Source organism: Thunnus thynnus, chromosome 3 (genome assembly GCF_963924715.1).
Source record: "Thunnus thynnus chromosome 3, fThuThy2.1, whole genome shotgun sequence".
In the NCBI taxonomy this organism is placed as follows: Eukaryota; Metazoa; Chordata; class Actinopteri; order Scombriformes; family Scombridae; genus Thunnus; species Thunnus thynnus.
In genome coordinates, this window is record NC_089519.1 from 29520347 (window position 1) to 29540677 (window position 20331).

General features: G+C 40.2%; 1 protein-coding gene across 3 annotated transcripts; it reads left to right on the top strand.

Annotated features, from left to right (window-relative positions):
- The first annotated feature begins 613 nt into the window (after window positions 1-613).
- On the top strand, window positions 614-19382 carry LOC137180062 (axin-1-like). 3 transcript variants are annotated; one of them, XM_067585248.1, is made up of 13 exons: window positions 614-799; window positions 4412-5108; window positions 7038-7231; window positions 9275-9427; window positions 10598-10732; window positions 10863-10959; window positions 11783-11920; window positions 12257-12650; window positions 14302-14479; window positions 14589-14765; window positions 15130-15432; window positions 15530-15679; window positions 15823-19382. In XM_067585248.1, the coding sequence occupies exons 2-13, from the start codon at window positions 4482-4484 to the stop codon at window positions 15947-15949; spliced, it is 2673 nt and encodes an 890-aa protein (XP_067441349.1). In that variant the 5' UTR covers window positions 614-799; window positions 4412-4481; the 3' UTR covers window positions 15950-19382. The 3 variants fall into 3 exon arrangements, with proteins under 3 accessions (XP_067441349.1, XP_067441348.1, XP_067441350.1); XM_067585247.1 differs by lacking the exon at window positions 614-799 and adding an exon at window positions 3360-3542; XM_067585249.1 differs by lacking the exon at window positions 614-799 and adding an exon at window positions 3360-3542 and having other exon boundaries at window positions 14592-14765.
- The last annotated feature ends 949 nt before the right edge of the window (window positions 19383-20331 follow it).

Consider the following 20331-nt stretch of genomic DNA (forward strand, 5'->3'; position numbering starts at 1 on the left):
AATACTCACAAAAAAATGGAAATTTAAACATCTGCAATTCCATAACAGCTGGGCAACCCTATGTACTAATGAAGACCATATGACAGTACTGAAAGCTACAGAAACAGCGATTGAATTGACCATTTTAGTGAGATTGTTTCCTCAATTCTTAGTAGTATTTTTATTTCTACCAAAAGATTTTACCAAAAAAGAAAAAAAGAGTGTGTGAGAATTTATCACATTTAAGACACATTTCACATATTTATCTCATCTTGAACACCCTTTCATGTGAATCACATACAAGCACATGTGAAATGTAAGATCACCTGTGAAAATTTCACATGCTATACATTTGTAAAAGGGCATTTCAAATGTGGTGAGTTCACATAAGCACCTGTGTTTTTGTAGATTTCATATGTAATAAACATTTACGTGGTTTTCAGACACTTAACTGTATGTTTTACATGTGAAAATATGTATTTCACATGTGTGTTTTTTAGGGGATCTTTTTAATCTATTGGTATTATTGACAGGAAATAAATGACTGTTAACAATAGTCTAATCTCTCGCTCTCTCCTTCCTTCTCTCTCTCTGTCTGTCCGTCTCTCTCTCCCTCTCTCTCTCTCACACACACACCCTTACACACACTCTCACACACAAACCGGTGAAAGCTCGGTGCTCCTGGCTGACTGACAGCCCGGCAGAGGCGGGTGACACGCAGGATGCTCAGGTGGCGGCGGCGGTGTCCGGTCAGTCACTCTGTCAGATGAGAAGATGAGCTCCGTTAACTGAACACCTGGTCAGAGTTGAGAAATCCGAGGTGAGTCGACTTTTTTCTCTCTTTTTTTGTCAGTGTTTCTCACTAGAACATGTAGGTTGCCTCAGATTTGTCTCGGCTGATTGCCTGGAGCAAAGTGAACAGACCTGAGCAGGTTGTCTGTGGTGTTGATCATCTGTCTGAGTCTCGCTGTTTTTTTTATATATGTATTTTTTTATTATTATTATTTCAATACATTCTGCTTCTCAACTTTCATGACAATGTGTTGTACTAACAGCGTGCCATAAACCATGTAATAACTGTTAATCAGAGTCTAAAGGGATGTCGCTCCCACTGCAATTCATTTTATGATGACCATTGTGTAGTGACGTGTTGGTGTCTGTAGGGGCGCTGCTGGGCGTAATTTCGCTAAACCGACATAGAACCGCGACAGATAGAACCGGGATGCTCTGCGAAATCTATTTGATAGTAACTGTATCTAATGTCCTGGCAATGGTGGAAAGTAACTAAGTACATTTACTCAAGTTCTGCACTCAAGTACAATTCTAAGGTACTTTTTTATGCTACTTTATACTTCTGCTCCACTACTCATTTCAGAAGCAAATGTGGTACTTTTTACTCCACTACATTTATCTGACAGCTACAAGTTACCTTTCAGATTATACAGTGCTATATTTAATAACTTTTTTTAAAAATTATTGTTATTTCCCAAGTTTATGATATCAAATGTATTGCTTTTTTTGTCCGACTAAACCTCCAAAATCTAAAAACTCTCCATTTTCTATCAAATAAGACAAAGAAAAGCAGCAAATCCTCATAATTTGGAAACTGGGGAATATTTGGCTATTCTATAATTTATTGATAATAAAAAATAGTTTCCACTTATTTTTCTGTTGATCATCTAATTAATTAGTTATAGTGAATATTATATCCACCTTGACAACTACAACTTTAAAGACTTCTTACACATTAATGCATCAGTAATCATAATGCAATATTATAATTATATAATAATATAATGCTTACAGGTGCCATTTTGCCTAATGGGTACTTTTATTGTAAATACTTTAAGTGTATGTTGTTTCTCATACTTCTGTACTTTTACTTAAGTACAATTTTAATGCAGGACTTTACTTGTAATTGAGTATTTTTACATTGCAGTATTGCTACTTTTATTTAAGTAAATAATCTGAATACTTCATCCACTACTCTGCACTGCATAGAGCTAATATGGGAACTAAGATTCATGCTAGTGGAAGTAAGCAGTTTTAGGCGTGGGCTTCACAGAATTGCTGTTGGCCAGCAGTGTTAGATATAATTTCCTGAGTATTACAACTATTTAATTAATATTTACGCATCACAGCCCACGCCAGTACTGCCTTAATAGCGATGCTGTCGATATTTCTTACTTTATTATAGTTAGTTTCAGTGGTGAAAAGTAACTAAGTACATTTACACAACTACTGCATTTAAGTACTTTTCTGGGGTACTCGTAACTCACTTGAATATTTTAATTTTAAACTACACGTCTACACCACTACTTTTCACTTGACTACATTAATTTTACGGCTATAGTTACTAGTTACTTTGCATATAAAAATGTTTTAAAACCTTTAATCAGAAAACAAGGACGATGCATTGTCATACAGTAAATTAAACCACCCAACAGTATATACAATAGGTAAAATTAGCTCCACTGCAACCGGCTGCAAAATTAAAATACTGTATAAATGTTGATGCATCAGTAATAATAATCCAACAGTGTAATATTTACATTATTTGATAATACTTGAGTAAAATGTTGAATGTGTTACTCTTTATTGTAGTGGAATATTTGTATATTGTAATAAGTAAAGTAAGTAAATAATCAAAATACTTCTTCTACCACTTAATGGTAAACTGAGATCTTATAGGACAGGTTCACAGTTTTTCAAGTTTAAAACAGTCAGGTGTCCATATGAACAGTGATAGAGGTTTTCCTCTCTGTAATCATTCCTCCTGTTCATACTGGCTATTAAAAGACCTTTCAATGTAAGTGATGGGGGGCAAAATCCACGATGTGTCCACACAATTTTTTTTGTTTGTTTTTTTTAAAAAGTTTATCTGAAGCTTATATGAGGCTTCAGCAGTCTGAGATAGTCATATCAAGTGGATATCTGCCATATTTACAGTCTTTCAGCATCAAATTCCCTCTTTGTGTTTCCCTGTTGAGCTGCGGTGGAAGTATAGTAACAAAAAGAGGAACTCTGGCACTAAAAAGACTGTAACGTTGAAAGATATCTACTTGATATGACTAATTCGGACAACTGAAGCTTCCTATTAACTTTAGATAAACTTTTAAATACATTTTTGCACAGAAGGAGGCTTGTGGATTTTGTCCCCCATCACTAACATTGTAAGTGCATTATGAAGGGATCATCTAAGAAGAATGATTACAGCAAGAAAACTTTGTTTCAGTGTTTATTTGAGCACCTGACTGTTGTTTTAAAAAAGACTCGAAAATCTGTGAACCTATCCTTTAAAGACACTTTATGTTCGTCTCTTCTATGCGTTGCGGTTCTATAAACGCACCACGCACCGCACGGCGGCGGCGTGCACGCACGTATTCTCTCGCTCTGTATTATTGCTCTGAAACCAGCCACCATGGGGAGTTAAGGGCAAGACGACGGGTTATTTTCGTTAATATTTAATACAAGAAAGCTATCCATATGCTGCGTTTTGGAGCACACAGTTCTCGCCAGTATCCCCAATGCAGCGGATTACGGGGAACGGGCTTCCAGAGACGGTAGGAGAGACACTTTAGTGGAAAACACGGGACATTAACGCTAACCAAAACTAGCTAGGCTAGCTGGCGCTGCAGCCAGTAGAGTGGAAAACGTGCCCTCGCTTTCTTGTTTTGTTTGATCTCAGATCGGCTGATTTGTTAAAGTTAATCAGTACGAAAATGTGCATTTCCTCTGTTCCGAGTTAGCTGGGCACAAACAAATGTACAAAGTGCGCCTGTGTTGAAGTGTTTTTTGCACGCAGGCCCGTCTTGTGTGGTTGTAGAGTTTGTTTCTGTACCCATCCCCCACCGTCTTTGCAGGCCAAGATGAATGAGATTCTCACTTCAAAGCACTGGCATTGGTGGTGGCATTGCTACAAGGCTAGCTAGCTGTCTTAGCTTGTTAACATTTGTTGGTTATTTGGGAAATGATGTTCAGCCTCACGAAGTTTTAGCGTTGTTTTGACAGCTGTTAGCGCTAGCTTTAAAGCTAGCTGTTAAACTGACGACAAAAACTCAAGTGGTGAACTTAAGCTTTGAAATATTTGTGCACGGTTTTAAAATGCTTTCAGGTAGACGCTAGTTTAACTTGCTAATAGCAAGTATCTGACTAAACATGTTAAGTTAGCGTGCTAGCAATGTTTTTAGTGTTTAACGTTATGAAGGATTCACCTCATTCATCTCCTGATATTATTAGTCACACTTGTTTATCTCCTGCTCTCTTTTCTTTGTATCTATCCGGCTCATCATCTCATGCTGCTTCTTAAAAATGCTATGTAGTGATGGTCTGACAGTAAAGGGGCCAGGAGATGAATCAGCAGTGTTTGTCATTTAGTAATAATGTTTATTTCCATTGCTGCTTCTAACTGTTTTTCTTGTTTCCATCACAGGGTGAATTGTTTGTCTGCAAAATCATTGCTAGAGGGGAAAGTCTGACCTCTGCCTTGAGCAATCAGAGACATGAGTGTTGTCAGAGAATTACATGGGATTGGGTACAGGGGTGGCGGTGGCGGCGGGGTTGTGGCCTCTCTGAGCGGCCCTGCCCACTTCACAGAGGATGCTCCGCGACCCCCAGTTCCTGGTGAGGAGGGATCTGATGTGGACCCCCCGGTCCAGTCAGCCAGCACCCGTCCAAACACCCTTTCCCAAACCCTTGGCTTTCCCCTGTCATCGTCGTCCTCTAAAATGGGAGATCCATCGAGTTACACGCCCTCCTCGTCGTCTGCGACTCCGCGTCGCCCGGACCTGGACTTGGGGTATGAACCCGAGGGCTCGGCTTCGCCAACTCCACCTTACCTGAAGTGGGCTGAGTCACTTCACTCTCTCCTAGACGACCAGGACGGCATCCAGCTGTTTCGAAATTTCCTGTGCCAGGAAGGGTGTGCGGACCTTCTCGATTTCTGGTTTGCCTGCTCGGGGTTTAGGAAGACCAGCCAGGAGAAGAGAGGAAAACTGGCCAAGGCCATCTACAGGAAGTACATCGTAGACGGAAGCGGGATTGTCTCCAGGCAGATCAAACCAGCCACCAAGAGCTTCATCCGAGACTGCGTGGGGAGGCCACATCCGGACCCCGCCATGTTTGAACAGGTGATTAAAACATTGATTTAATGTTTGTAAATGTTCAAATAATAGTGATGGATGATGAACTGCTCAGGCTAGCAGAGAGTCAAATAAGTTTCTCACTGACTGTATTTAGTCCATTTCAGTTTACTCATTTTTAAAGTATCAGCCAACTGAACATCAATCGCTGGGCAAACTGGCCGAGATACAGCAACTGAAACTGAATTGATGGGTGTTTGAAACCCAACAGTCACCATATTTGGGTTGGATAGCAGCACTGTGGGCAGACTGACACTGATAACTTAGTCATCTGTAACTTCCAAAGGTGTCATGATTTAATCAGTTGCAGAAGTGTTATTGGCCCACATTCATAGTTGTGTTGTAGGTCAATGTTTACTTCCTGATTTGAAGAACCAGACAGCCATGTCTGCCGCCATCATAAATGGCGATATCTGGTGCGGCTGCCATTTGATAAGCAGGTCTTGAGTGGTAGTGGAGAGTATTTCTGTTTGTGAACTTGCCAAATCAGTTTCGATTTGGAGTATAGAGAGTTTACTGATATATGAATTCATTTTATATGGTTTTCTATGGAGCATTTGCAGTCAGCATTAATGTTACACATCAGCTGTTGCAGTCTCGAGGTTTATGTGTGTGTGTGTGTGTGTGAGTGAGACCAGTCTTCAATATTCAGCACAGCAAACTCCATCCTGATAGTTTCTGGGCCGGATGGAAAGTAAGGCTCCAACTAACGATTGTTTTATTTTATGCCGAGTTGATGAAATGTTAAAAAATGGTGAACAATGGCGTTCACAATTTCTCAGAGCGCACAATGATGTCTTCAGTTTGGTTTTTTGTGACAAAGATATAAAATAGTTTGCCACATATGACAAAGAGAAACAGCAAATTGTAACATTTGAGAAGCTGGAAACAAAGAGTGTTTGCTCGAAAAATAACTGAAACGATTGATCGAGTATCAAAATAACTGCCAATTAATTTTCCATTGAATAATCATTGCAGCTCTAATAGAAAGTTCCACCTCTTTAGAAGGGATGTTTTGGGGACATAAATTATAGCTGTGTGTAGCTTCCTGTGGTTGAAATGCTGTTATAGTACTTCAGAAGATATCAGTTCAAGCTCCTGTGGCTGTAAAGGTCTGTTAGCCTGTTGTCAATGCCTCGGGATAGCGTACGCACATCCCAGCATGTTATCAGCTGCGTAGGCAAAAAAAAAAGTGTACGCAGACTGTTTGCCTGTAGAAAAATTAAAATAATATCTAAAGAAAGGGTGCAGCACGCATCACAGATTAAATCACAGATTCAATGATTTCTTGGGTTTTTCACCTGAACCCTCATTTTCCTGTTATCTCTTCCACTGTTTTTATCTCCGTTTTTTTTTTTTCCTCTTTTCTTGATATGATGTGGGTCTATTGAATGCGTGTTCAGATCACATTCATACGAGGCTGCCGTCACAGATTAATGTGTTGTTCACCGAGACTCGAGTCCACACTCGATCACTGCTAAACAACAAAATGACACACAATGACATTACATAATTACCAGATGAAAAAGTTTTTGTTCTCTCGCAGCCAACCTTTCCAACTCTCTCTCTCCGTCGCTCTTCCACTCGTACGGCCTCTCTTGCTTTCTTGCTTTTCCATCCCTAATGAAATTCTTGCTCTCAACACACCTCTCTGTCAGTCTTGACGGAGTATTAGATTAGCTGGGTAGTTTGTTACATAAACGCAGATTTTATTCTGTGTCATTGTGTCGGTCTGGAACGGGTATTGCGTGAAAAAGCGAAGCAGTACTGAAATTGTGTTCAGCCTAAGTCAAGAGGGAAGTATGACGTGTTGCGCTTTATAAAGTAATTAAAACGATGGTAACATTTTTAGGCATCACTGAGTATTGTAGCGACTCTTGAGTCCCAGTATGTGACCCCTGTGTTCGTGTGCTCCAGGCCCAGACAGAGATCCAGGCCATGATGGAGGAGAACACCTACCCTTTGTTCCTCAAGTCGGATCTGTACCTGGAGTTCACACGGACAGGAGGAGAGAGCCCGAAGCCTAACCCCAGTGATCAGAGTCCTTCATCGGGTCCAGCCAAGCCTGTGCCGGGGTACTTACCCACGCTCGCTGAGGATGAGGAGTGGAGGTAAGATAAGCTTGAGACTTTGATTCGAACCGTTAACCCTCTGGGGTCAACAAAGACATATACGACGTAAAAGTACTATAATACTATATATACTATAATAATACTTACTTTAAAAAGCTGTTATGAGCCGTCACTGGTTCTTATAATCCATCAAGAAAACACTGTTGTTTTTAGACACTTTAGAAAAATTATAATAATTATTTATCTAATATTGACTGTAGAATGCGATCGCTGGCAGCCATGTTGACTCTTTCTTGTCCAATCACAATTTGTGTTATTGGGTGGTGAACTGTGAGCTGAACCAGTGACTGTTGCAAAATGGCGCATCACCGATTTTACAAATGTGATTGTAGAGGTCTATGCTTTGTCCTGAGCATTTAGAAATCTACTGAAACACAGAAGCGACCTTCAGAGAGTGAATAATGTGTCTCAGTAGTTATCTGAAGTGTACTGAGCTACATAAAGACATGTTTCTACCTCCGCATGCACTTTGACCCTTGGAGCATGCGCAAATTACGCATATGGTGAAATGTGTGTTTTTATTATGTTTGGTGTTTTATTCTGTTTGCAAATGTTTTATTAATTAATATAAATTGAGGAACGGCAAGATCAACTTGGTGGAAGTGGTGTGGCAGGCAAAAATGACGATTTTCCAAAAAAAAAAGCAAAAAACATAAAAACACACCAAGAAACAAATATTGACAGTTTGCTAAAAATGCAAATAGTTCACTTTTTCTCATAGACTGAAAAAAAAAAAAAATGGACGTAGTCACCGTGACGTCACCCGTTGGTTTGTGGACTGCCGTTTTGAAGCCTCGAGTTTAGTGATTTGACTGTCGCCATCTTGGATTTGGCCGTGGCCATCTTTGATATTTGGATCCAGAAGTGGCCGTGTTCGGACGAAAGGGTGGAGCTAGCCATAGCTGATAGCTTGGTTAGCTCGGTGCATTTACAGTCTATGGTTAACTGTGATAATGCTAATGCAAATGCTAATTTTCGCTAGCAAAAAAAAAAAAATGCCTAAAACCATTAAAACAAAATATACTTACTGGAAAAACTGAACATCCGACTTCTTAGAGGGTCTTTTATCACAAACAAACACTGAACAAGACTTTTTTAGGCAACCTAAATGTTACAGTTAACTTTCATGAACTGAAAACGCACTATGAAAGAGCCGCAGCTATGCCTACACTCCATGAATCTGGGGTTATACTCTGCCTTATCATCTATTTCATGCCATAATTTACAGACTAAACCTCATGCCGCCTTGATAGAGGCCATAAACTCATTAGGAAAGTGTTTATTGAGGTAATAAATCAAGTTAGAAGGGAGGCCGTTTTATCATGGACTTCAAACAACTGGACTTTTTTTTTTTTTTTTTTGCAACCAGTGGAGTCGCCCCCTGATGGCCATTAGAAAGAATGCAGTTTTAAGGAACTTCCGCAATGGTTTCACTTTTCAGACCAGGAGCTACCTGCTTGATTTTGTTCTGCTTGGTTTTCATCTGAGGCCTTGGTCTACAAATGTGAAGACACACACACGCACATAGTTGTTTGTTAAATTACCCAGAAACAAATATAGACAGTTGTGATAAAAATGTTAATAGTACTTTTTTCTGTGCAAGTGAGACTTAATTTTTCTTGTGTTTTTTTACTTAAGGCCTTGGGCTACAAATGTGAAGATTGTTATCATTTGCACATAGTTTGTTTTTATAGGAAATGGATAAAATGTTGAAAAATTCAAATTCAGTTTTACTTTTTCTTTTGACTTCTTCATCTAATAACTGTTCATTATGTCGTGTGATATCACTGCAGGAAACATTCAAATAGCCCGTGTTGTGCTGAAAACAATGACATCAATTACTGGCTTGTAACTTACAGTACTGAATTTATACAAATGTTTATATATGAAGAGAGTAAAAGTCATCTAGAATGATTAAACTGTAAGCTTTCTCAACTGGTCAGTTCGCAACGCAAAGTGAAAAACCAGAAAGAGAGTCTATCTGATGTTTGAATAACACGTCTAATTCATATCTGATCTTAGGTGTGGAGGAGGACCGAGGGAAGTGGAGGAAGAGAAAGATGAGGAGGAGTGTGGAGACACACCAGCTGGTCGGCTGACTCACAGCCTGCTGATGCAAACGGCGCCGCAGAGAGCTACAACCAGCCGGAGGAGGCAGGACAGCAGGGAGTACAGGTGTGTGTGTTTGTGTGTGTGTGTGTGTGTGGTTGTTGCTCTCATAAAGGACACAGTTAGAGCTGCAGTGATTATCAGAAAATGAATCACCAACTATTTTGATAATCGATTCATCGTTTTTTAAAAGAAAAAACAAAAAATCTCTGGTTCCAGCTCCTTAAATGTGAAAATTTTCTAGTTTCCTTCAGTCCTCTAACATAGTAAACTGAATATTGTTGGGTTGTGGACTTTTGATTAAGACAAAACAAGACGCTTAATGTTGTCATTTGACATTTTATAGACCAAACGACAAATCGATTAATCAAGAAAATAGTTGACAGATTAATTAATAATGAAAACAATCGCTTGTTGCGGCCCTAGACACAATGATGTCTTAAAGTTTACAATACTTTCTGTTAAGAAGCATTAATATTTTCCAGTATTCAGTAATGAATCGTTTCCATGGTCATTCATGCCAATATTGCTAATGATACTAATATCCTCCCTGTCGTTTTAATCCTGAAGGAAGGCTGTCATCTGAAATTCTGTCTTTGAAATCTTTCTTTATAAGTTGATATATAGTTGTTGCCTGCAGGCCAGCACCTCACTAGAATAGGGGTGTTTTTCCCTCAGTTAAAAAAATATATATTGATGCCATCATGTCTAGTGTACACCAGGAGAGTTTACCCAATAAACTGTAATAATGATGTTTGGTGCAAAGGCAGCGGTATTTAAAGCACTGCTTCATTTCCAAATCTGCTAATATCCGTTGCTTTTTAGTTTAATTTGTTTTTTTTCCTATTAATGTACTGTGTCAAACAGAACAAAACTCTTTTCATGATGAGAAAAGTCTGTTTCTTTACTTAAACCCTTGTTCAGCTTGAACAATGGTTTCACTTGTTACACTTAAAAATGTTTGTTTTCCGAATTAAATTAAAATTTTCCTTGTTACTATGTTCTTTAAAAAGCTAAAAAATTGTGTGAATGTGAGTTTGAGTTTGAATCAACTTAAAAACAACTGAAAATTCCTGAGACATCTCCTGGTGGTAGCAATTCCCTTCATTGTCATGGAAAACCCTGCGAACACTCCTAGATTACTCCTCTATCTATACGTTGAGCCTCGTCTGTGAGAGCATAACCCCACGTTTTTAATATGGGCACATTAACCACGATGTCTCTCCTCATCCTCAGACCTTGGAGAGAGCCGGTAAACCCGTACTACGCTAACATGGGCTACGCTCGCGCTCCAGCAACCAGCGCCAACGACAGCGAGCAACAGAGCATGTCGAGTGATGCAGACACACTATCGCTGACCGACAGCAGTGTGTAAGTTAACGCAGACGTACTTCATCATTTAAATCTCTCCTTTTATTAATTCAGTTACTAAATGCTACACCTGAAGTGTTAATTAACGAGTTGTTAAGATGTTTGATTGATTGTGTGTCTGTGTTTGCAGAGATGGTATTCCTCCATACAGATATCGGAAGCAGCATCGCAAAGAGATGCATGAAAGTGCCAAAGCTAATGGACGTGTGCCCCTACCTCATATACCTGTGAGTTATACAGACACTCAGACGCTCTTTTATCCTCACGTCAGCACAGACGGCTGTAATCACACAGCAGTAAAGGCAGCATAAAACCTGATGACCTTAATCAAATATTAATGACAATGTCTTCATGCTGTCCCAGCTTTATTACTGTAACAGATAACAACAGATAGCTGAGGGAGGATTAACCTGTGACACAAGAATGTTTCGCAAAGTACGGCGCCACATTGTTATAATTAATAGGTCACTTAGCAATGATACTGTTAATGTTTCTATAACAAATTACGTAATACCTTTTAATCAAATCATTTTTAAACTTAACCTTGCACAAGTCCAGTATCTTGGATGGTATGCACAAATTCAAATATGACATAAAACAACATGGAAGAGCTGATAGAAAGTATAAATACGAATAAAGCCAACAACTAGCTGCCTAAACTGGAATATGAGAATATTTAATGCAATATTCCTGGAATATTTAATGACATTCACCTTTTAAGTAGAGCAGCTTGTGATGTAAGCATATTTGTCTGCATGTGTCTCATAGAAATATGTAATTTACAAAAGTATAATTTGTATTTTGTCTAATTTTAATGTTAATATAGTGGGTTAAACATACAATAATGTGCTTTCATTCTTTTTCTTTGTTGGAATTAGTCTCTTTTTTGTGTCTCTTCCTCTTCACGGTCGTGCTGCTCTTTTCGACTCATTATAACATTTATTTCCCACCTGATAATTTACATTAACAAATTCGGCATCCGAATTTTTAGCCGCCGCTGTCTATAGGAATCCACTGCATGTAATTTTTTGTGCTCGTGTCTGTACGCAGCGCACGTACCGCATGCCAAAGGACATCCACGTAGAGCCTGAGAGGTTTGCAGCAGAGCTGATCAGCAGGCTGGAGACGGTTCTCAGAGAGCGAGAGGCTCAGGAAAGACTCGAAGAAAGGCTGAAGAGAGTACGACTGGTGAGTTCACGACCGCACGTGTCCTCCTCGTGATGCAATGAGATCGCAATACAAAAATTCACGTTGATATGAGAAATGTATTATATATATATTGAGGAACATGGGTATGTGCACCAATTATAGGGCGAGCAGATATATCACCTAAAATCAATTTTAATTAATTGTCACATTTACCTCGGTAACAATCAATCAAACAATATCCTATTTAATACACGTGTGTACAAGATTTGTACTGAGCCGGATTATGACTGATTCATATTTATTAATCATATTTTTTTACATTTACAAGTGTGTGTCAACTTACCAATAAAACGTCTGTTTCCTTCCTCACAACAGGAAGAAGAGGGGGACGATGCTGACATCTCCGTGACAACCTCCATGTCTTCTCATAGCATACCACTCCCCCTCCCCTCATCGTTTCCACCTCTCTACGGCGCCCGTTATTCAGAGACCACTGCTAACTCGGCGACAGTCGCCACTTACGGCGGCCTGGTTGCCATGGAGGATTCCCATGACGACGACCCGGAATCTATTTTGGATGAGCATGTACAGCGCGTGATGAAGACGCCGGGCTGCCAGTCGCCAGGGGCAACCAACAGCACCTTAGGAGGAGGAGGGGGTCGACACACTCCTCCCAAATCGTCACGCTCGCCCGACGGGGGGATCGGCCCGCCACACTACCCCCCACACCGAGGGGGAGGTCACAGTCTGCCTGCTGCCGGGGTTAAAGGTAAGAGGCTGCGAAGGGGAACTGGAGGGGCAGTGAGAGGGAGAGACAGCAGAGTAGGATGTGCATCTTAACCGCGTGGCAGTGCCAGGGGGACGCATCGCTGTTCTCAGCACAGAAAATCAACACTTTTTTAAGGTTTCATGATTGGCACACCCCGACTATTGTTCCGTGACTCCTTTTCCTGTCACATGATAGCACATCGTCTATGATATTGTAGCTGTGTGGCAGTGAACAAGGTATTTATATTATTTGTGTTTATTGTTAACTAATTCCCTTGAAAAGACACAAATCAAGAGAATGAGAAGATGTGTCCAAAAGGTACTGTAAATATTCACAAACATGTTTTTCAAAAGGTTAAGTCATTACCTAAAACATTAGTCAGACAGGAGTAAATGGTGCATTTGTTGGGGACTATTTTTAGCAGTGGATTAATCCACATTTGGTGCTCTTGTGCAGAGGTTCCGGTGTCCAAAGTAACATTTTTCTCTTTAGATTCGGTTGGTTGGTTTCCTTTAGTTATGGATATGTATTGTTGATATATTACGCAAATATGCAAAATATAAAGTTAGGCGTATTGGATCGGAGTAAATGAATGTTGTATAAATGTAGGATTCTCCAGAGAGCAGCCAGAGAGTCTGGAGTACATGGGGAGAAGAGAAAAGAGTTTATGAGAATAACATTTCAGTGAGTTTGGATGACCTTGATAATAAACTCTTATGTCATGAACTGAGACAATAATACATTTCTGCAGATCTCTCACTGCAGAAATGTACTCATTAAGATTGAACAGTGGGAGAAAGAACATAATGGCATTTGTTTGTGTGCACGTATTTATTCCAAGCTCCTTCTGTCTGCTTCAGCGAACCACCTGTCCACTACAGACATGGAGTTGAACCGTAATGAATGAATAAAAAAGGAGAAGTGCAGGAGGAGGAAAATGTAACAGAAACTAAGAGCGTCTGTTTCCACAGTAAATCATCTGTTGAGTGTTTAACGGTTGTTTTATTTGTGCTTTTAGAACGTAACCGCCATGAAACGATCAGAAAATAACGTTTTATTTCTCTCATTTCCTGGCTTTGTTCTCACTCGCTCACACTCTTTCTCTCTGTTTTCTCTTATCTTTTTTTAAAATAAATCAGGAAGCCGACAGCAAAGTCTAACTTTACTTATCAAACAAAGAGAAATGTCCAGGGCCTCGTAACATTTGCTAACGGGCTGAGAGGAAACAATGTGATGTAGGGCGGTTGATAGAACATTAATCAGCAACTTTTTTTAATGAACTTTATCTTGTTTTCAATTGAGTAACCACAAGAAAAATGCAGAGAAAATAAAGTTTTGTTTTTATGCTCGCGCTCTCTCACGCACGTTGTCATGGTACCTCAGCAGACTGGCCTGAGGGACGCAGGATCCATCGATTGTTTTTTTTGTCTTTTCACGGGATTTGTTGACCATCAGTGCGTTAACGTGCACTTCAGTAACCGCGTTACATAGAAAACTACCTGTGGAAATCAGGTCTCTCTAATCCCCCACCCTGATCACAAAAACCAGGTTTCTCAATGACATGACAGTTAAGTACAGTTAAGCTGCTGTAGGATGTATTGAAGAGAGGCGAGCACGTCACTGATGAGTCTCTTACTGATGTCCTCTTCAGGTATGCATCACCACAAGCAACTGTATCACCACCGAGGAAGAGAAGGGCAGGAGGAGGCGGGCTCCAGGTCTCAGGCCAACTTCCTTTGGAACGGAGACCCAGCCAACCAGTACGCAGGGAGAAGTCGAAACTACGCCGACGGGGCTGGAGCCAGCACGCTCGAGGGGATGGGCTACAGGTAGGCCGATGCGGTCGTAAATGTGCTAAACGTGCACACCAGGACTACAGCGTCTTGTATCCAGGTGATCTAAACTGGTTTGTGTATGTGTCACCTGTTCATTCTGCAGCAGTAAAGGAAGCACGCTATCACGGCGAGGTTGCAAGAAGACGTCGGAGACATCAGGCAAAGGTGATGAGAGCGGGCGTGGCATGGAGACCCAGGTACCGCTGGAGGATCTGGAGAGAAACCAGAAGATCCTGCAGTGGATGATGGAAGGAGACAGACAGAGGAAGAGCTCACACGGGTGAGTCTTACACTATTACTCGTATCGCTCATGATGAATATAAACATTTCTAATGTGTTATACTTTTAGATATATTCAGAGTTTAATTCTTTTATTAAATATATCATTTCAGATTTTTCAGAAGGCCCACCACTCCTGCCAAAAAACATTTTTGTACTGTCTTATCACAGTGCTGCGTCCACCACTTTATCAGTTATTTTTCCCTCATAAAATGGGATTAAGTAGATTTATATGAATCTAGCTGCGTAAGAAATATATCTAGTTGCTTTAACTGTTTGTGGAGATAAGTATCGCATCAGTCTTCTCGATATTTCTGTCAAGTCGCCTGACGTTCTTCCCGTCTCCCTCTTTGTTGTTTCTCCAGCGGCAGCACAAGCAGCTCCAGGAGGACGGGAGCCAGCAGCGAGTCACCACGTCCAACCTCAGTGGAGCGACCTGGGGCGGTGCACCCCTGGGTGTCCGCCCAGCTGCGTAACAACCCCTCATCATCGGTGTCCCCCGCCATCCCCTGCTCATCGTCCGCCCAGGTCCAGCCCTCTCACCCTTTCATCCAGGACCCAGCCATGCCCCCCAACCCGGCTCCAAACCCCCTCACCCAGCTGGAGGAGGCTAGGAGGAGGCTGGAGGAGGAGAGGAGGAGGAACGCACTACAGCAGGCCAAGCAGAGGTAGAGTGTCGAGTTAGATTTATTTATATAGCCTGAAATCACATTTTTGCTGATATGATGACAAGTGTCTAACACGGATCTTTCTCTCTTTTTTAAGGCATAAGTCCGGTAAGCGCCAAGTATGTGAGAACATGACGGTCGCTTACTACTTTTGTGGAGAGCCGATCCCATACCGAACATCAGTCAAAGGCCGTGTGGTGACTTTGGGCCAGTTCAAGGAGCTGCTTACCAAAAAGGGCCACTACAGGTGAGAACATCTGATGAGTATATCTTAAAATTAACAGTACAGGTGGGAACGTCTCAGTTTAAAGGAACCATTTTTGGCTCAGAATTGATGAAAAGTAAACAAAAAAATATGTGTCTTATACACGTCTTGTCTTTTGCATGCAGGTTCTACTTTAAGAAAGTGAGCGACGAGTTCGACTGCGGCGTAGTGTTCGAGGAGGTCCGCGACGACGACGCCATCTTGCCCATCTTCGAGGAGAAGATCATCGGGAAGGTGGAGAAAGTCGACTGAAATTCGGGAACAGGAAGACGAAACGGAGTTGCAAAAAAAGTTCATTTGAAAAGAGGAGATACATTCGGGTCGGAGAAGAAGAAATTCAGCTGTGTGGGGGGAAAAACGAACGAGAGAAAGTAGAAAGAAGGAAGGAGCAATGTGTGACAGAAGGTAGATCGCGCTGCATGGTAGAAGCTCGAGTATTAAGGAGGTGGTTGTTTTTTTTTAGTGGAATATCTGGAAATCTGCGTCAAAGCCTGGATCAAACCCTACATAAAAGCGAAGAAGCTTGGCCAGATGACACGGGAGAGCGGAGGAAAGGAACATAAATTATTTCACCTGTCTTGTCTCCACTGTGGATATCCGAGGAGGGCTGTTTTAAAAAAATTAAAAAAAAAGAAAAAAAAAAAAATCTGATGTCTGACCAGTCTTCCACTTCCACCGCGATGGATGGAAAAGGGTGAGGGACTGCTGGAAGGAGAGAGGATAAGTAGTCTTCCACTTCTGCTCTGGAGGAGCCTGTCCTCCGCAGACCATTACGATGCTGCTACATTACCACGGAAACTCTTCAATCGGTGCTCGGGACAGTAAAGAAAGCGGATTTGTTCCATTCAGGAGTCTCGCTGCCTTTCGCTGTCTCTGTTCCTCATCAGCTGGTGACAAGGGGAGAGGACGGAGGATTTAGGGAAGTGGAACTATTAGCCTGCTTCTCCTCTCGTTGACTTCATAGCCTCAAAAGAGAAACGTGCTCACCCTTGATTCCTAGATGTCATGTAGTGATCTCTCACATAAACATGTCCAGACAACAGTTCTCTACATAACTTGTTTACCAAAGCTACATATTTTTGATAAGACAAGTATCCTAGCTACTTGTTTTCCTTTTTATTTGAATTGTGTATGTACAAGGCAGGTACTATTACTTATTAATGCAGCCTAATTTCGTCATATCTCAACTTAATGTTGTATTATTGTGTATGTTTTGAAGCTAGTTCATTAGTCATTTCAGGGCAGCCATTTTGTTTGTTTGTTTTTTTTTCCTCTATACCACATCTCCGTATCCCAATTCTGTACTGTTTACCTTGAGTGTGCAGTTCTGTTCTCCTGCGCAATGCATTTTTAATGTAGGACTGTTTTTGTTTTTTGTTTTTTCCCACCCTCATAAATCGGTTATCTGTGCCATTCTCGAATTTTTTTTTGTGAAAAAGAGGAGCGCACACGCTATAGGTGTGCCGTTTTTGACCACGATCATCTGTTGTTTTGACTAGTCGCGACGTCCCCCCCGATATTTTTCTGCTATACTGAGAGCCTGTGTACGTAACTCCGAGCTCAGTCTAGGTGCCTGCCTGGCCAGTGCCATTACTATCTAGAATGCTTATTCTGAAGCGTGTTGGTGAGTGTGAAAGCCTCTGTGTCATGTACGCCTGTACTCAGCCAAAGAGCATATCATGCGTCCCCGTATGCCTACAAGCGTGTGTCTGTGCAGTCCACGAGTATCACATGTATTGTTTCAGATCGAGCAACAAAAGCGACCTTCAAACATTGTAGTTTAACGTTGAGTTTAACATCTGCAGCTTTTCTCCAAGGAGTGGTTTGACATTTTGAAAAATGCACTTTTTCCGCTTTCTTTGTAAGAGTCGGTTGAGAAGATCGTATCTGTATGGTGTATATGAAGCTACAGCCAGCAACCAGTTAGCTTATAGCTTAGCATGAAGACACCTACAGCTCAGCTTTAGTACAGATTAAATAAACTAGAGTTATTGTTATTAGGGCTGGACGAGATGGACAAAATCAAATGTCACGATATTTCTGACCATATACCTCAATATCGATACAGCGACAATATTGTAGGGATGATTATTCAGTGTTTACACTGCTTGGTTGACTGCTTTGGGACAGCAGGGGGTGGCGCTGCCCCCCCCCCCCCCCCCCCCACTGCCAATATCTAGTCTCATATCAAGATATTGATATAATATTGATATATTGCCCAGCCCTAATTGTTATTAGCAAGCAATTTACCAATTGTTTTCTCAGTTAATCATTAATGTCAGCCCATCACAGTTTCTTAAAGCCCAAGGTGACGTCTAGAAATTGCTTTGTTTGTCCAACCAGCACTAATGGATATTTGACTTCCTGTTTCTTAAAACAAAAAATGTATTGTTCTCCTGTCAATCATATAATCATTAATCGATGCATCATTTCAGCCTTAAAATTAACCAGATATAACATGTTAATTAGTGAGCTTCAGAGGTGCTAGTAGGTGAATTTTGTTAGCTTTTGAAAGAGCTTGGCTAACTGTTTTCCTTTGTTTCCAGTCTTTATGCTAAGCTAACCGGCTGATGGCTGAAGCTTTATATTTACCGTACAGACGAGAGCGTTGTCAATCTTTTCATCTAACTCTCAGCCAAAAAGCAGATAAGCATTTTTCTAAAAAATGTCAAACTATTCCTTTTTAAACTGCTCACATCCGTTACAGTACTGCCTTGTGGCCAGAATATCGTAAAGCACCGTGCAGACGTTGCACTGATGACACACCAGCCATGTAAGCTGAATGTAATTTGACATTTTTAAAAAAAACTTTTACCTGCTATTTCCTTAAAGGAATCACTTCATCGGTCATGTCAATACGCCTGAGTCTACCTTCAGTGTTGATCCCAAACCTTTGTCCGGATTGAGTGTTTTGTGTAATCTATGCTGGTCGTTAATTGAATGTGTTCATCAAACAAAGAGGTCCTACAGTAGGTCTGGCAGGAATGTCAATTTGTCCTGGGTTCAGCCCAGTAAGGGAAACATAGGATTGGAAAACATACTTGTCCTTACTTCAACCCATTATGCCTTCAATATGAAATTTAAAATTTAGATATGTATTTGTTTATAAAAAAAAAAATGTAATTTTAATAATCACCGAGCATGTTCTTTATAAGGAATGTTTTCCTGATGAGTTGAATTGTCTATTTTTGTTTTAATGTTTATGTGCGAACTGCTATGGCCCTCAGATATATTTTATCTGTTATATTAGAAAGAACGCCCAGGGACAGTTGAATGACAACATTTTGTTAAGAGTTGTTTCTTGTGATTATGATTTCTTCAGAGATGGACAAAACAAACAACCGCGTCTGTTGTGTTGTCGATTTGTGTGAAACACAGTGCCTTTATCATGTTATCTTTCAAAATATGTTTATTGAACCAATCCATGCTTTTTAATGTAAGTTTTTTTTTTGTTTTCAGTCAGTCCTGTTGTATTTTTAGCTACAGACATGCTTGCTCACTTCTGTTCTGATAGATCCTCTGCTGTAAATATGTACATTATCATTTCATACGTGTCTTCAGACCTGCACCACATGTCCATGGTGTTTCTGTTTTTTCAAAGGTAAACGCCAAGATGTCACTGTGCTGGTTCCACTTGTACATTTCTTTTAAAAAGGTACTTCATAATAAAGATGTTGAATAAACACTTTCTCTCTTTTATATTTTAGACAGTATTTTCTCTATTTACCTTCTTTTCTTACTCTCAACACGTAACACGTGCCTCCTTTTCACCATGAAATATAGTGTTTACATCGGAAGACTGGTCCCTTGAACAGTACACACACGTTTCAGGCTGCGACAGTTAGTTAATTAATTGACTAGTCAATCGAGAGAAAATTAATCAGCAACTATTTTGATAATTGATTAATGGTTTTTAATTTATTTTTCATGCAAAAAATGCTTAATTTTCTTTGGTTCCAGCCTCTCAAATGGTGACAATTTGCTGTTTTTCTTTGTCATAGATAGCAAAGAAAAAAGCCCTAATGTTGCTACAAACACCCATGAATAGAAAGAGACTTTTTTTTTTTTTACTTAAGTATTATATTGAAGTAGTTTAATGTGCTGGCATTTACCTTTTTTGAGACTTCTTTATGCTGTGATGGCTCCTATTGGTTACTTTATCAAATATAGTCAGTGATTAACCCATAAAATATGGATTTGTACTATTTTGTTCCCCAACAGTAGTGGGTGTTGTTGTCACCTCCATCTAAGTATCTCTTAAGAGCTACAGAAGTATTAAATGCTTTTAAAATGAACTACATCATTGTATCATTGCTGATAGTTATATAAGTTGTAGTTAAGTGAGTTTTTTAAGTTAATTTATTTTTACTTCAGTTTTTCCAATGTGTTGCTTAAAAGTATTTTCCACCAGTCTAAATAAATACTGTTATACATGGTCAGGACCAGTGGAGGGGTACATTTACTCAAATACTTTATTGAAGAACACTTTTCCTCTACTTGTACTTAAGTACACAATTTTTCTACCACTTTATACTTAAACACCACTACAATTCAGATATAAATTTTACTTCACCACATTTAGTTGACAGCTATAGTTAACTTGTTATTTTGCAGACAAAGATTTAACATAGCAA